This window comes from Nycticebus coucang, chromosome 16 (assembly GCF_027406575.1).
Source record: "Nycticebus coucang isolate mNycCou1 chromosome 16, mNycCou1.pri, whole genome shotgun sequence".
Taxonomy (NCBI): domain Eukaryota; kingdom Metazoa; phylum Chordata; class Mammalia; order Primates; family Lorisidae; genus Nycticebus; species Nycticebus coucang.
The window spans coordinates 75,757,195-75,774,315 of record NC_069795.1 but is presented as its reverse complement, the minus strand read 5'-3'; the positions used below and the strand labels follow the sequence as shown (position 1 = coordinate 75,774,315).

The following is a 17,121-nucleotide window of genomic DNA, read 5'->3' as shown; positions in this document are numbered from 1 at the left end:
ACAAGTTTTCACTTGGTATTAAGTACATTCTCAGTGTCAGGCATCCATCACCATTTTTCATCTCCTGAACTTTTCTGCTGTTACTTCCTAAAAATAAATTTTAGTGAGTTTATACCGTACCCATACTTTAAATGCTTGCATTGTCTAAAAATTGAAATGATTTTTTAAAATGTTTTTGCTACTTTTTTAAGCCTACAGATGAATATTCAGATCTGCCTCTTCGAGTAGCAGAGATTACTAAAGAACAAAGACTGAGAAGAGAAAGCCAGTACCAAGAGAATCGTAACAGTTTAGTAGTGACAAATGGTGGAGGTAAACATAATTTCCATGACATAAAGTCTTTATTCTTTATTTATATTCACTTAACTTTTTAAAGTGGTCTTTTTCACATTCGCTCCTTTTGTGTATATCTGGCTTTGCTCTCCTTTTTTTTTTTTTTTTTTGAGACAGAGTCTGACTTTGTTTCCCCCTGTAGAGTGCTGGCATCACAGCTCACAGCAACCTCAAACTCTTGGGCCTAAGTGATTCTCTTGTGTCAGCCTCCCAAGTAGCTGGGACTGCAGGCGCCCATCATAAGCATGGCTATTTTTTTGTTATTGTTGTCATTGTTGTTTAGCAGGCCCTGGTCAGGTTTGAACCCACCAGCTGCAGTGTATGTGACCAGTGCCATAACCACTGAGCAATAGGCACCGAGCCAGATATTGGGCATTTGAAATGTAGCTTTTCTGAATTGAGATAAACTGTTGAAGTATAAAATACACATTAGATTCTGAAGACTTCATATAGAAAAAAGAATGTAAAATACCTGGCCAGAAGCAGTGGCTCATGCCTGTAATCCCAACATTTTGGGAGACTAAGGTGGGAGAATAGCTTGAGACCATGAGTTCAAGACCAGTCTGGACAGTATAGCAAGACCCCACCTCTGCAAAAAAATTTAAAAATTAGCCAGCATGGTGGCACATGGTGACTAAGATAGGAGGATCACTTGAGTTCAGGATTTTGAGGCTACTATGAGCTATGATTTTGCCGCTACACTCATGCCAGGCCAACAGAGCCTAGACCTTGTATCTTTTAAAAAAAAAAGTAATATTTTATATTGATTATATCTTGAAATGATATATAGGTACATTGGCTAAAATAAAATGTACTTTTGAAATATGGCTTGGTACCTGTAGCTAAGTGGTTAGGGTGCCAGCCACATGCACCAGGGCTGGTGGGTTCAAACCCAGCCAGGGCCTGCTAAGCAACAGTGACAACAACAACAACAACAGCAAAAATAGCCAGCGTTGTGATGGGCGCCTGTAGTCCCAGCTACTTGGGAGGCTGAGGCAAGAGAATCACTTAAGCCCAAGAGTTTGAGGTTGCTATGACCAGTAACACCACAGCACTCTACCAGGGGTCACATAGTGAGACTCTGTCTCAAAAAAATAAATAATAATAATAATAATAATAATAAAATTAATATCCTCCTGGCTCGGTGCCTATAACTCAGTGGTTAGGGTACTGGCCACATACACCGGGTCTGGTGGGTTCTAACCCAGCCAGGGCCTACTAAACAACAATGACAACAACAACAACAAAACTAGCCAGGCATTGTGGCAGGCACCTATATTCCCAGCTACTTAGGAGGCTGCGGCAAGAGAATCGCTTAAGCCCAAGAGTTTGAGGTTGCTGTGAGCTGTGATGCAACAGCACTCTACCAAAGGTGACATAGTGAGACTCTGTCTCAAAAACAAAAATTAATTAATGCCACCTTTTCTTTTCTTTTTTTTTTTTTTTTGTAGAGACAGAGTCTCACTTTATGGCCCTCGGTAGAGTGCCATGGCATCACACAGCTCACAGCAACCTCCAACTCCTGGGCTTAAGCGATTCTCTTGCCTCAGCCTCCCGAGTAGCTGGGACTACAGACACCCGCCACAACGCCCAGCTATTTTTTGGTTGCAGTTCAGCCGGGGCCGGGTTTGAACCCTCCACCCTCGGTATATGGGGCCGGTGCCTTACCAACTGAGCCACAGGCGCCGCCCCAATGCCACCTTTTCTATTTACTTTTTCTAAAAACATGGCTGCTAGGTCAGCCGTGGTTACTCATGCCTGTAATCCCAGCACTTTGGAAGGCTGAAACAGGAAGATAATTTGAGGCCCAGAGTTTAAGACCAGCTTGGGCAATATAGTCAGACACCCCCCACCACCACCACCAGTTCTCTTTAAAAAAAAAAAAAAAAATGTGACTACTAGAAGATTTAAAGTTACATGTGTGGTTCACTTTTGTGGCTTGAATTCCTTTTCTTCTGGGCCACACTGGCCTAAATAGTATGAAGAAGTGTTATTCTTTCTTGGGAAAGGGTAATAACATAAATCGTTTATTTAGTCAGACAAATTGTAACACATTGAAAAATGCAGTTATGTACCTGATTTTTATTGTGGGTGCAGACTTATAACCTTTACATTCTTTTGAGCTATTAATAAACTCTGATAATGAAAAATTCATTTTTATATTAATTGCGATTTTGGAATTATTTAGAAATAATTGAATCAGAAGAAGAAATTGTGCAATAGACCTCCTAAGTCATTGTTTTCAGAACTACAACTTCGGGCAGTCTGTAGCACTTTATAAAATAATTGGCTGGGGTTTAATGTATCTCTGGAGAAACCATTTTATTAATAAGTTTTTTTTCCTAATATACCATTTTAAGTAGTTGTTGAAAATAAAATTTTTTTAGGCCAGGCGCGGTGGCTCACTCCTATAATCTTAGCACTGTGGGAGGCCAAGGTGGATAGATAGCTTGAGCTCGTGAGTTTAAGACCTGAGCAAAAAGCGAGAATCCCTCCTGGCTCTACTAAAAAATAGAAAAACTGAGGCAAGAGGATTGCTTAGAGCCCAAGTTGGAAGTTGCTGTGAGCTATGGCATTGTGGAACTCTACCCAGGGTGACAGTTTGAGACTCTGTCTCAAAAAAAAAAAAAAAAAAAAGTTTTTTTTTTTTTTTAAGAGGAAGAGCAAGATGGCAGCGAGTAATAGCTTCTTTACAACTGGGCACAGTGAGTCTGGGGAAACAAGACTCCAGGCATCTCTGGTTGGTGGAATATGCCCATAAACATCCCTTTGAGGACACAGGGAGTCAGCGAGAGAATTCTGGACCCCAGGAGGAGGACAAAAGCAGTGGAAAATTGGACTCATTGAAACCCTGGTCCAGAGGCACGGCAACTTAGAGAGCAAGAGGAAGTAAAAGGAAAATTAGGGCAAGGAAACAGATAAAAGAAATCACTCATGAGAAAGAATCAGCAGAAAAATCCTGGCAACATGAAAAACCAGTCCAGAGCAACTCCCCCCTCACCCCCAAGGGACCATGAGGTAGCTACTCAGAGGATTCCACCTATAAAGAAATGTTAGAAATGACAGAAAGGGAATTTAGAATACAAATGATGAAAACAATGAAGGAAGTGATGGAACCAATGAAGGAAACTGCTGACAAAGTGGAAGATAACCAAAGGAAATCCAAAAACAGGATCAAGTAAGAGATGAACGATATGAAGAATATAGAAAGGATATTGCAGAGCTGAAGGAAATGAAACAGTCAATTAGGGAACTTAAAGATGCAATAGAAAGTATCAACAACAGATTAGACCACGCAGAAGAAAGAATCTCAGAGGTAGAGGACAAAGCTCTTGAGATAAGTCGGATAGTTAAAGAGGAGAGAGAAAGCAGAACGTTCACTGACAGAATTATGGGACTTCATGAAGCGTTCCAACATACGAGTGATAGGTATTCCAGAAGGGAAAGAAGAATGCCCCAGGGGAATGGAAGCCATTCTAGAGAATATTATAAATGAAACTTTCCCAGATATCACCAAAGATTCTGACTCACTCCTTTCAGAGGGATATCAGACCCCAGGTCGCCTCAACTCTAACTGAGCTTCTCCAAGATACATTGTGATGAACCTGTCCAAAATCAAGACAAAAGAAAAGATTCTTCAAGCTGCCAGGAGTAAGCTCCAGTTGACCTAGAGGGGCAAATCCATCAGGGTGACTACAGACTTCTCTAATGAAACTTTCCAAGCAAGAAACCAGGAAATGAAGCTAACATCTTACAACCATCTAATCTTCAATAAACCTAACAAGATCATACCTTGGGGGAAAGACTCCCTATTCAATAAATGGTGCTGGGAGAACTGGATATCCACATGAAAAAGACTGAAACTGGATCCACACCTTTCTCCACTCACGAAAATTGATTCAAGATGGATAAAGAACTTAAATTTAAGGCATGAAACAATAAAAATCCTCAAAGAAAGCATAGGAAAATCACTGGAAGATATTGCCCTGGGGAAAGACTTCATGAAGAAGACTGCCATGGCAATTGCAACAACAAAAATAAACAAATGGCACTTAATTAAACTGAAAAGCTTCTGTACAGCTAAGGAGACAATAACCAAAGCAAATAGACAACCTACATAATGGGAAAAGATATTTGCATATTTTGAATCAGACAAAAGCTTGATAAGTAGAATCTATAGAGAACTCAAATTCATCTACATGGAAAAAGCCAACAATCCCATATATCAATGAGACATGAATAGAACCTTCTCTAGAGAAGACAGACAAATGGCTAACAAACATATGAAAAAATGCTCATCATCCCTATTTATTAGAGAAATGCAAATCAAAACCACCCTGAGATACCATGTAACCCTAGTGAGAATGGCTCACATCACAAAAATCTCAACACTGCAGATGCTGGCGTGGATGTGGAGAGAAGGGAACACTTTTACACTGGTGGTGGGACTGCAAAGTAATGCAACGTTTTTGGAAGTAAGTATGGAGAAACCTCAAAGCACTCAGGCTAGACCTCCCATTTGATCCTGCAATCCCATTACTGGGCATCTACCCAGAAGGAAAAAAAATTTTTTATCATAAGAACACTTGCACTACACTGTTTGTTGCAGCTCAATTTACAATCACCAAAATGTGGAAACAGCCTAAATGCCAACCAACCCAGGAATGGATTAACAAGCTGTGGTATATGTACACCATGGAATATACTAGTCAGCCATTAGAAAAAAATGGAGACTTGGGCAGCACCTGTGGCTCAGTGGGTAGGGTGCCAGTCCCATATACCAAGGGTGGCGGGTTCAAACCTGGCCCAGGCCGGCTAAACAACAATGACAACTGCAACAAAAAAAAATAGCCGGGCGTTGTGGTGGGCACCTGTAGTCCCAGCTACTCAGGAGGCTGAGGCAAGAGAATCGCCTAAGCCCAGGAGTTGGAGGTTGCTGTGAGCTGTGTGATGCTATGGCCCTCTACCAAGGGCAATAAAGTGAGACTCTGTCTCTACAAAAAAAATGGAGACGTTACAGCCTATGTATTAACCTGGATGGAAGTGAACACATTATTCGTAGTAAAGCTTCACAAGAATGGAGAAGCATAAATCCTAGGTACTCAATTTTGATATGAGGACAATTAAGGACTTGGTGGGGGTGGGAGAAGGGGAGAGCAGAAAGAGAAAGAAGGTGGGAGGGGTGGGGAAAGGAAGAGTAGAGAGGGAAGGAGGGAGGGGGCTGGGGCCTTGGTGTGTGCCACACCTTTTGGGAGCAAGACACTATTGTAAGAGGGACTTTACCTAACAAATGCAATCAGTGTAAACTGGTTTCTTATACCCTCAGTGAATCCCCAACAATAAAAAATAAATAAATATGTGAACTAAAAAAAATTTTTTTAACTTAAAAATAAGGACTTTAAAACTTAAAAATAATGGGGCATTTCCAAATTTTCCAGATGAAACAATGTGCTATTTCTTTATATCTTCTTTATATATTTTTCCTCACCCTAAAGGATTTTGAGAAAAAATAATTCCTTAAATGAGTCCCTTCTGTCTACAGACTATTACAAAATATCTACAGTGCTGACCTCTACCAAGTAGTTGTTTGAATAAAAAAATTTTTGTTTAGGGCAGTGCCTGTGGCTCAAGGAGTAGGGCGTCGGTCCCATATGCCGGAGGTGGCGGGTTCAAGCCCCGGCCAAAAACCACAAAAAAAAAATTTTTTTGTTTAAATCATGATTTTCAAAAAAAGTTGACTGACAACAATTACAGGAAGGGAAATAGTAGTCAAGAACTATTTCTTTCTCTCCAAGTCCAGTTCATGCCTATCTTTTCTCTTTTTTTATTGCTTTTTACTTTCTTTTGAATTGACTATGTTCAATTTTCTGCTTCCCATCTCCCCAGAGAAGTACATATTTTTGTTGTTGTTGTTGTTGTTGTAGAGACAGAGTTTCACTTTATCGCCCTCGGTAGAGTGCCGTGGTGTCACACAGCTCACAGCAACCTCCAACTCCTGGGCCTAGGCGATTCTCCTGCCTCAGCCTCCGGAGTAGCTGGGACTACAGGCACCTGCCACAACGCCCGGCTATTTTTTTGTTGCAGTTTGGCCGGGGCTGGGTTTGAACCCGCCACCCTCAGTATATGGGGCTGGCGCCCTGCTCACTGAGCCACAGGCGCCGCCAGAAGTACATATTTTTAAACTCGAAACCCAAAGTATGACGTTGTAAAGGAAGATGCATCTTTTAGTCTTTAAAAATGAATCTTGCTCTTTCTCTGTCTCACAAACTCAAACTGTGTTGTTTAAAACAATAAGGAGGGCTCAGTGCCTGTGGCTCAAGTGGCTAAGGCGCCAGCCACATACACCTGAACTGGCGGATTTGAATCCAGCATGGGCCCGCCAAACAACAATGATGGCTGCAACCAAAAAATAGCCAGGTATTATGGTGGGCGCCCGTAGTCCCAGGTACTTGGGAGGCGGAGGCAGGAGAATCGCTTGAGCCCAGGAGTTGGAGGTTCCTATAAGCTGTGATGCCACGGCACTCTACCCAAGGTGACAGTTTGAGGCTCTGTCTCAAAAATAAAAAATACATTAAAAAATAATAATAAAACAATAAGGAGCTCTCCAAAGGAAAAAAAAAGTTAGAAGTCTGTATTTCAATACTTGTTTTCAATTATTACATTCTTTAGAGAATTAGGACTAAGGTTTTCTGGAGATGATTCCTGTGAGTGGTCATGGGCTAAATAAAAAAGGCTTGTGTAATTTAAACTTTTTTGTCATTCATCCCACTTTCGGAATAGACAGTATAAGGGCAAAGAAGGGAATACAACTTAAGTTATTGTCTTTTACTGACTGTCTAATTTGAATGTTTTTTCTGTGTGTGTACGTATAGTAGAACATGATGCGGATCAGATAGACTACATTGACAGCTGTACTGCAGAGGAAGAGGAGGAGGAGGTGCGAGAGCTCAAGGGCTTGGACTCAGACAGCCTTAGTTCACAATTTATGGCATATATTGAACAACGGCGAATCTCTCATGAGGTAGTACACTCATTTAAGCCTAAATATGTTGCTAGCCCCAAGTGAAAATAATTCATGATAGTATAAATTTTTGTCATATCAGTGATTTGTTGGTTTAAGCCTAGTTGTTTTATGTTCACTTCTTATTTCAGTCATTTCATATTTATTCAGAAAAATAGTCTCAAGTAGGGTTTAGGTTTATTTTTTAAAGAAGAAGGCAAAGTTCAGAATTTCAAAAAAGGAATAAAAGAAGTCATAAGAGTTAACAAAGGCCTTTGAATGAAATTCAGAGGAATATGATACTTTTCATTGTTATTATTGCTTTATTGCTTCCAACTGATAAATAATAATTTGATCAGTAATTAATTAAGAATTAAACCAAAAAGTTGGCTTTGGGGACAACATACAAAGTTAGTCATAGAATTTTTATAATAAGCTTAAGTATATTAGAGCTTTTATGCTAAGTCACAAGAGTATAAATTGTTTGTTATTAAAATTCTTGGGAGTCTCTTATAGTGGAGCGTTGAGTTGCCTTAGAAAACAAATGAGCATTCAGCCTACTGTAGAATCTCTGCCAATTCCCCAAGGAATGCTCTCAAATACAGTAGCATTCTTCAGTATATCAAGTCAGCATAAAAAAATGGCTCCACTTTAGCATTTGTGATGTTGATGTTTGGAGTTGGTTCCAGGCTCTGAACAGAGGTTATTCAAGAAACACTTGTGTCCTTTTTAGAGAATGATGTATTTAGCCCTTTAGAAATAGAGAATAATCACTTTTAGTGGGATACATTGTAGAGTGATACTATCATTCTTTAAAAAAAAAAAAACTTTTGGTTTTCCTATCTGAAGGCTTTCAAACAGTATTTTTTGTTTGTGTTCTGGAGATATTCTTGTATTTGAAGTAGGATAAAGTCATACAAGTCAAAATCCTGCAACTCAGAGATAGCAAAGTACCAGGTGATTGGTGAAACTACTGTGGTACAGGCTATGAGCCCTCCTGCTGGAGCAAAGGGCAACTCTTTTACAATAAAATTAACAATGGCATATTGTATCTTTAAAGGAATTCTCCATTTCTTTTTTGAGATAGTGTCTTGCTTGTTTTGTTGCCGCAGTGGCTCAATCACAGTTCACTATAACCTCAAACATCAGGCTCAAGTAATCCTCCTGTCTTACTCTCCTGAGTATCTAGGATTACAGGCTTGTACCTCCCTGGCTAATTTGTTGGGCTTTTTTTTTTTCTTTTTCTTTTTTTTTTTTTTTTTTGTAGATAAGGGTCTTACCGTATTGTCCAGGCTGGTTTGAACTCCTGGCCTCAAATGATCCTCCCACCCAGCCTCCCAAAGTGCTAGGATTACAGGCATAAGCCACTGCTCCAAGCCTGCTTCTGTAGATATTCATTTGACAAAATGTGTACTGTGATAACCTTTAAGCCTTTACTTTGATTTATAATTTTATTTTTCAGTGTGTGGTCTATATCACTGAAGCCAGTTTAATTTTCCTCAGTAATACTTCTTGAAAATGAATGATGTTTACCCTTTAGTTTATAAATAAGTTAAATTGCCAATAGTATTTCTCTTATAAATACTGTATTTTCTCATAAACAGAAATTACTTTTTATTTTATCATGATATTCCACCATCATCCCCAGGACTATCCATATGACTATGATAAGAGATAATTTGTGTTGATGAAGAAGTAAAGAAATGTAATGTGCCTGGTGAACTCCCTATGACTAGAGAAACTGTAAATGTCAGGGTAGTGTATATAGGAATTTCTGTTCTAGATGGAAGGTGTACTACCTGATCTCTAAGATCCTTTTCAACTTTAACACCTTATAATTCAGGGAATATTACTATATATTTCAATGAGACAGAAATGAACTTTTTAAAAAAATAAAATGAATTTGTAGATTCTGACATTTTGTGTATCAAAGTGGTAATACAGCCTATACTTCTTTTAAACATAAAGTTTGATTTGAAGATTATTATTAGTCTAATGTATAAATCCCTAAATGACAGTTTAATGTAAACTGTATAATCATGGTATTCTGGATTCTCATGTTAAATTGATTTATTTCTGCCTTTTTGGCCTAGGGTTTACCAGTAAAGCCAGTTCCCATTAGGGAGTTTCAAAAAACAGAAGATATGAAAAGATATTCACATCAAAACAGGTTTGAAAAACCAATTCTATGTATTTGTTTCTGTCTTAAAACTCATAAAATAAGTAAGAGTATAAAATAATTTTGTTTTTTTACTTATCTTTGTAATGAAGATGTTTAGATACTTATATAGTATGGATTTAGAACTAAGTGACAATGTACTTTTGTGCTCATGTTATAAAAAAAAAAAACAGATAAAGGGCGGCGCCTGTGGCTCAGTGAGTAGGGCGCCAGCCCCATATGCCGAGGGTGGCGGGTTCAAACCCAGCCCCGGCCAAACTGCAACCAAAAAAAAAAAATAGCCGGGCGTTGTGGCGGGCGCCTGTAGTCCCAGCTGCTCGGGAGGCTGAGGCAAGAGAATCGCGTAAGCCCAAGAGTTAAGAGGTTGCTGTGAGCCGTGTGATGCCACGGCACTCTACCCGAGGGCGGTACAGTGAGACTCTGTCTCTATAAAAAAAAAAAAAAAACAGGTAAAATTGATAATATTGATTCTAAATTTAGATTATTTAAATCATTACCTCTTGTACAATTAATTAATTTGAAGGCACTTAATACTATATAACAATGAGATTTTATGATGATAATATGTGTATTTATGTGTAAAGAGGGCTAAAAGAATTTTAGGAGTCAGGTGGGGCATAGTGATTCATGCCTATAATCCCAGCGCTTTGGGAGGCCAAAGGAGGGAGCCCAGCTAATACAATATAGCATGGGGAGTAGCTGAGACCACAGGCGCCTGCCACAACGCCCAGCTATTGTTTGTTACAGTTTGGCCCAGGCCAGGTTTGAACCCACCACCCTCAGTATATGGGGCCAGCACACTACTCACTGAGCCATAGGCACTGCCCCCCAAATTTTTTGATTATCAAAATATCAGACTAGGTACTGTAAAGTTTATTAACTTCCGTAAGAAGCAGTATAAAATTAAAGAACATTTGGGTAAATCCTGGAAGTGTTTTGTTTCATGTTATATAGACAAAGCTAGAAACGCTACTTAATTGTGTGATTTTAAGAAAAGCAGTGGAGGCAGTTCAAAGTCTGCCTTACAGATATAAAATTCTGGTTTACCCAGCTGAAGCAAGTTCAAGATATAAAGGAGATAAGTGTGTATTACCTGTATTTTTGTTTCTTAAGCCTCACTATTCTCTGCTTTTTGGGGAGTGGGGTCACTACCATTCATTCAAACTATTTCTTAAGCACTACAGTGGTTCCGGCTCTCATTCAGGTCCCTGTTATCTTAGCCTTTACCTTTTAGGGGATGTAGACAAATGTGTGTAACAAATATGTATCAGATACTGATAGGTACTATGAAGAAAACTAAAGCAGGATAAAAGAGATAGTAAGTAGTGTCAGGATGAGGGGGTGAGGAGAGTAACCTGACAAAGTAAGGGAGTAGTAGTACTATATAGGGGAGGAACATTCTAGCCAGAGGTTCTAAGAAGGGAACATGCTTGATGTATCCAGGAATCACTGAAGAGTCTGAACAAAGCAGGACAAGTTTAAGATCTGAGTTGCAAATTGAGCTGTAGTTATGTTCTATTTGAGATGTCTACTAGATATCCAAGTGAAAGTATCAAATAAGCAGTTAGATGTATGATTTGGAGTAAAGTAGAAAGAATTAGGTCTTGAACAACTAGCAAAGGATACGGAGCAGGCTTAGCGCCTGTAGCATAGTCGTTCCCGTGCCAGCCACATGCACCAAGGCTGGCACGTTCAAGCCCAGCCCAAGCCAGCTAAAAAACAATGACAACTGCAACAAGAAAATAGCCAGGCCTTGTGGCGGCCACCTGTAGTCCCAGCTACTTGGGAGGCTGAGGCAAGAGAATCGCTTGAGCCCAAGAGCTTGAGGTTGCTGTGAGCTGTGATGTATTAGCACTCTACGGAGGGCAACATAAAGAGACGCTGCCTCAAAAAAAAAAAAAAAAAAAAAGGAAACTGAGCAGGAGTGATCATGGGGATAGGATAAAGGCCAAATGCTAATAGGTTCAGTAAGGAGAGAACCGGTATTGGATTTAGGAACATAAGGATCATTAGCAAACTTGTGATCTAAAAGAACAGTTTCAGGGAAATTGTAAATGTGGGATGAGAATGAGTACAAAAACTGATGAGATGAAGTGGAAATAATGGATTTGACTGGCTTTTTAAAAGAAGTTTTTGTATAAAAAGAGGATAAAGAAATATGTTAGAAAGAAGGTAGGTATTAAATGATAAAAAGAATCATTAAAGTGTAGTCTTCCAGTCAAGGCAAATAAATCCACTTGAGATGTATTTATTAATCCTTTCTGTGTTTCAGTCCAGTTTACAGGTGGCAAATAAAAGCTATAGGAAATTTTAGCAGTAAAATTTATAATCTAGGGACGAAGTCACAATGAATTTCTCTTATTCTAAGTGTGTAATTATTAGAATATGCTTTTTAATGGTCTGTGTATTTGTGCAATATCTCATTTGATCTTCATAACATTTCATTGAGATAAGCATGATTATCCTCATTTTATAAATGAGGAAGCTGATGCTTGGGGAAGTTAAATAACTTTCCTAGTTCATTGAATTAGGTCAAACCATGAAGACTGCTCTAGGTTTGTAGGAATGTGTAAGTATGATAACAGGTTATGCCCAAAGCAAATATTAGGCGATGCAAAGCATGTATGTAAGCTAAGGTGCTTCCCATTGTCTCTGTTATATTCTCTGGGACTAGTCTTTGGGACATAAGTCTTGGCAGCTTGGGTAAACTGAGATGTCCGCTAGTCTGAAGAGTTAGAGACTTAGGGAATTACACCTGTTATACCACCAGCTACATCAGTATTCAAAAATAACTTCTGCTACAATATGCTATAATATTTCTGCTGCTCAGCAAGCTCCCTACAAAAAAAAAAAAAAAGTTTTGTGAATACCTCAAAGATGTGGAATCAATGTAAAAAAAGATGAAAAAAGAGAACACTGTAGCTTGAGTTTTGGCTTTCTTATATTTTTAGTATTTAGAAAAATATTGTACAGTGTACTAGCTGTGTCACCTTGGAAAAGTTACTTCACTTTTATGCCTTAGTTTTATCAGCTCTTGACTAAGGATTATAAGAGTTCTTACTTCATAAGGTAATTGTGAGGCGTAATTATGTGTGTAAAATACTTCATACGTGGTAAATGTGGTGCATGGCAACCGCCTGGTGATTATTAGTTTCTATTTGCCTTACAAAAAGTATTATCCAGGAAATGATTCAAATCATAGTTGGTAAATGCAAAAAAAAAAAAAAAGAAGAAGAAGTTGATCACACATACACATCAAGGAAAAAAGTCTCAAGTTTAAAGAAAAAATAAGTTTATAAAAAAAGAGGCCGGGTGCTGCTAAGGCTCACGCCTATAATCCTAGCACTCTGGGAGGCTGAGGCAGGTGGATTGCCTGAGCTCATGAGTTTGAGTGTGTAAAATACTTAATGTATTTTTGCTATCTCAAAAAATAGCCAAGTGTTGTGGCGGGCACCTGTAGTCCCAGCTACTTGGGAGGCTGAGGCAAAGAATTGCTTGAGCCTAAGAGTTTGATGTTGCTATCAGCTGTGACACTACGGCACTCTACTGAGCGTGACATAGTGAGACTCTGTCTCAAAACAAAAGATTATAGAAAAGACGTTTTCTGTGAAGAGGAAGATATCCTTAAGTTGGGCTCTTTGGAAAAGGCTTGAAGTAAAGAATAATATGATGACTAGAGCTCCTGCCAGAGAAAAGATTCCATAATGGGCTTATTTGTTAAATGAGGTGAGAATCCTGAATGCCAGCTTGAAGAATTTGTATTAGTAGAAGTAGTTAATAAGAAATTAGTGAAGCTTTCAGGGATTTGTTTTTATTTCCCTAATAGCACATTGTTTTCAGTGCATATAAATCAGTCTGATAGGGTAATAATTGTAGTTTCAGGTTTAAGTCCTAAATGTCAAAAAGTCGTCGCCATCCTGACATTTTTACTTTTTAATTTCAGATTAATATGAGGGTACAGATGATTAGGTTACATCATTTGCATTTGAAGTACAGTGCAAGTTATAGTTGTGCCCCTGACCCAGGCCATGTGCCATGCACCCTAACATTGTGCCCGTTAGGTGAGAGCACACCTATTCTGACATTTGTTATTTCAGACACAAAGAAAAGTTACAGAGACTTGAAATGTGAAATCTGGTTCAGGAAAAACATAAATGCCAAACTAAGAGTTAAGGCTAATAACAATGAGAAGCAAATAATATTTATATTTTTAGAGACAGGATCTTTTTATGTTGCACCAGGCTAGTCTGTAACTCCTGGCTTCAAGCTATCCTGCCATCTCAGCCTCCCAGCATCCTGAGAGTACAGGCATGAGCCACAATGCTGTGTCGCAAGTAGCACTTTTCTTTCTTTCTTTTCTTTTTTTTCTAAGCATCAAATACAGCTTCATCTTTTTCTTAAAAATAAAAATGAACAGAATATTTTCTTCTGTTGTTAAAATTGCTTCATCAATCCTAATTATTGAAAATAAGAGTAGAGGGCAGCGCCTATGGCTCAACGGAGTAGGGCACCAGCCCCATATGCCAGACGTGGCAGGTTCATACACAGACCCCAGTCAAAAACTGCAAAAAAAAAAAAAAAAGAAGAAGAAGAAAATAAGAGTAGGAGTGAGTCACTAGGTTCTGTAGTAGTCTAGATTTCTATAGATAAAATGGCTTCATAAATAAAAGTATCTCAGTTTACATGTATCCTGTTTCAATCATGGTAGTAAAGATAATACTTACTTGTGTTATAAAAAAATGGTACTATTTGAAAAGTTATCTCAACTGTATTGTCAGTATTGAATAACATAGACAGTTGTCAGCTACCCGTAGATTAATCAAGATATCATCATGTGAAACACGAGTTGGAGACATCAGGTATTCCTGTGGTTTAATTTAATGATTTGGGCTCAAGTTTGCAAAATGCAGTTACTCCTTCAGTGCTAACAAGGCAGTTTGCCTACTGATTGATAGGAAGCTACGTTAACAATAAAAATTTCACTTGCTTTTTTGTATGTCTCTTTGTTAAAGAGTTTTTTTCCTTTTCCCTTTTTTGGGTCAGGGTTCCAGTTGATCCATCATTCTTGTCACTGTCACCAAGTCACAATCAGGTAATTTTTAGTAGATTTATTTATTTATTTTTACTTTTCAAACGAATACAGTTTTCTTCTTTTATAATACTTAAATTGCCATTAGTTGCCACATATTTGTAACATTTACTATTTTTCTCCTCAGTTCATACATAACATATGCACGTGATATTGCTAACATTGTTTTTAAACACTAGACAAAAATAATCTTTACCTACTTGTTGGCTTTAGAGTACACATAAGAACAGTGCACATGGGAAAAGATTAGCAACACACATACTTGAAGCAGTGCTTAGTAACTGTGAGGCAAAAATTGCTTGGGTCAGCAGTGGATCCTGAAATTGATAGGAAATATTGATAAGTTGATCCTTATCCCCACTGGGATATGCAAAATAATACTTTTGTTCCAGATGTCACATACAGACTTGGAACTTCATCGGAGAAGAGAACAATTAGTAGAGCACACTCGGCAAGAGGCACAGCTTGCTGCCCTACAGTACGAGGAGGAGAAAATAAGGACCAGGCAAATTCAGAGAGATGCTGTCCTGGACTTCATTAAAGTGAGTCCTTTTAATTCATTGAATGATGCTCTTAAAGTTAGTTAGAAGTAAGTGCTTATTTGTTTTGCTAAGACTGACAGTTTTTATTGTCTTGATTAAAATGTCAGCTTTTTGGCCAAGCGTGGTGGCAAATGCCTATAATCCTAGCACTCTGGGAGGCAGAGGCAGGTGGACTGCTTGAGCCCAGGAGTTTGGGACCAGCCTGAGCAAGAGCGAGACCCCATCTCTACTAAAAATAGAAAGAAAGAAAGAAAAAAAAACTGAGACAAGAGGATTGAGCTCAAGAGTTTGAGGTTGCTGTGGGCTATGATGATGCCATGGCACTCTACCCAGGGTGACAGAGTGGAGACTGTGTGTCCAAAAAAAAAAAAAAAAAATCACCTTTTGCCTTTTTTCTCACTATAAGGAATCTTGACTTTATTAGCAAAGTGAGTGACTGTCTCTCTTGTTTGTGCCTGTCTACAGAAGGACAGTAAAAGTGATTATTTGGCTCTTTAACAGTAATCTCTTCCTCTTAATCCGCAATCTGAGATGCACTACTTCATTATCTAGCTGCTGTTTCATTAATCTCTAGGGTCATAGTAAAGATCACTATGATCATAAAAATGAAAGTGTTGTTTAAACTTTAAAAGTTCCCTGCAAATGTAAACTGTTATTAGTCAACCACTCTCCACCTTCCTTACTTTAATAAATACCAAAAATTACTAGGCTCGCAGGCTTAATCTTTTATAGTCATTTCTGATTCTTTCCTTTGGTTTGCCGCACCAATTAATTCAATTAACATGCATTCAATTAACAATCCTGGTAAGTTTTTTTTTTTTTATAGAGATAGATTCTCACTTTATTGCCTTCAGTAGAATACTGTGGCATCACAGCTCACAGCAACCTCCAACGCCTAGGCTTAGGCAATTCTCTTGCCTCAACCTCCCGAGGAGGTGGGACTACAGGTGCCCGCCACAACGCCCAGCTACTTTTTTGTTGCAGTTGTCATTGTTGTTTAGCCAGCCTGGGCCAGTTCTAACCCACAGCCTCACTGCATGTAGCTAGTGCTGTAACCACTGTGCTACAGGTGCTGAGCCTGTTATTTACTTTTTGATCTGAAATCATGTTTTCGTCATAATTTTTGTTTGTTTGTTTGTTTTCTTTTTTTTGTAGAGACAGAGTCTCACTTTATGGCCCTCGGTTGAGTGCCGTGGCCTCACACAGCTCACAGCAACCTCCAACTCCTGAGCTTAAGCGATTCTCTTGCCTCAGCCTCCCAAGTAGCTGGGACTACAGGCGCCCGCCACAATGCCCGGCTATTTTTTGGTTGCAGTTTGGCCGGGGCCGGGTTTGAACCCATCACCCTCGGTATATGGGGCCGGCGCCCTACCGACTGAGCCACAGGCGCCGCCCTGTTTGTTTGTTTTCTTGAGACGGAATCTTACTCTGTCCCTCTGGGTAGAGTGGCATGGTGTCAGCCTAGCTCTTAGCAACCTCAAACTCCTGGGTTCAAGGAATCCTTTTGCCTCAGCCTCCTAAGTAGCTGGGACTATAGGTACCTGCCATGACATCTGTCTAATTTTTCTGTTTTTAGTAGAGATGGGGTCTCACTCTTGCTCAGGCTGGTCTCAAACTCCTGAGCTCAAGGAGTCCTCCTTGAGCCTCCAGCCTCAGCATCCCAGGATAATAGACATGAGCTACATTGCCTGGCCTTTTCTTTATAATTAAATAATTATTCATAATTTTGTTTGCTTAATATCTCTCTCATTTATTGGTAAACTCCATGAAGACAGGAGCCATGTCTGTTTTACTTATTGTTGTATCCCTAGATCTCAGTATGTCTTAGCCTCTATAGTAAAGCTCAATACATATTTATTGAATGATTAAACAAATGGATTACTCTCGTTCTCTGAATGTATTCACTCATGTATTTCATAACTTCAGCCAAAGACTATCTTCTTTGCATACCATACTCATCTGTTTTACTAGTTTTTTG

At 39.0% G+C, this 17,121-nt stretch overlaps 1 protein-coding gene across 10 annotated transcripts in view; it reads left to right on the top strand.

Moving 5' to 3' along the window:
• The window catches only part of LRCH3 (leucine rich repeats and calponin homology domain containing 3), a 144,368-nt gene that overhangs the window by 80,684 nt on the left and 46,563 nt on the right, over positions 1-17,121 (top strand). For 9 of the 10 annotated variants that reach the window (XM_053564536.1, XM_053564539.1, XM_053564537.1 and 6 more), the window contains exons 8-12: positions 192-312; positions 7,206-7,354; positions 9,427-9,503; positions 14,556-14,604; positions 14,994-15,143. In XM_053564536.1, coding sequence (XP_053420511.1) covers positions 192-312; positions 7,206-7,354; positions 9,427-9,503; positions 14,556-14,604; positions 14,994-15,143 — 546 coding nt within the window. The remainder of the gene's footprint in view (positions 1-191; positions 313-7,205; positions 7,355-9,426; positions 9,504-14,555; positions 14,605-14,993; positions 15,144-17,121) is intronic. The other variant, XM_053564534.1, reaches the window with a different exon arrangement.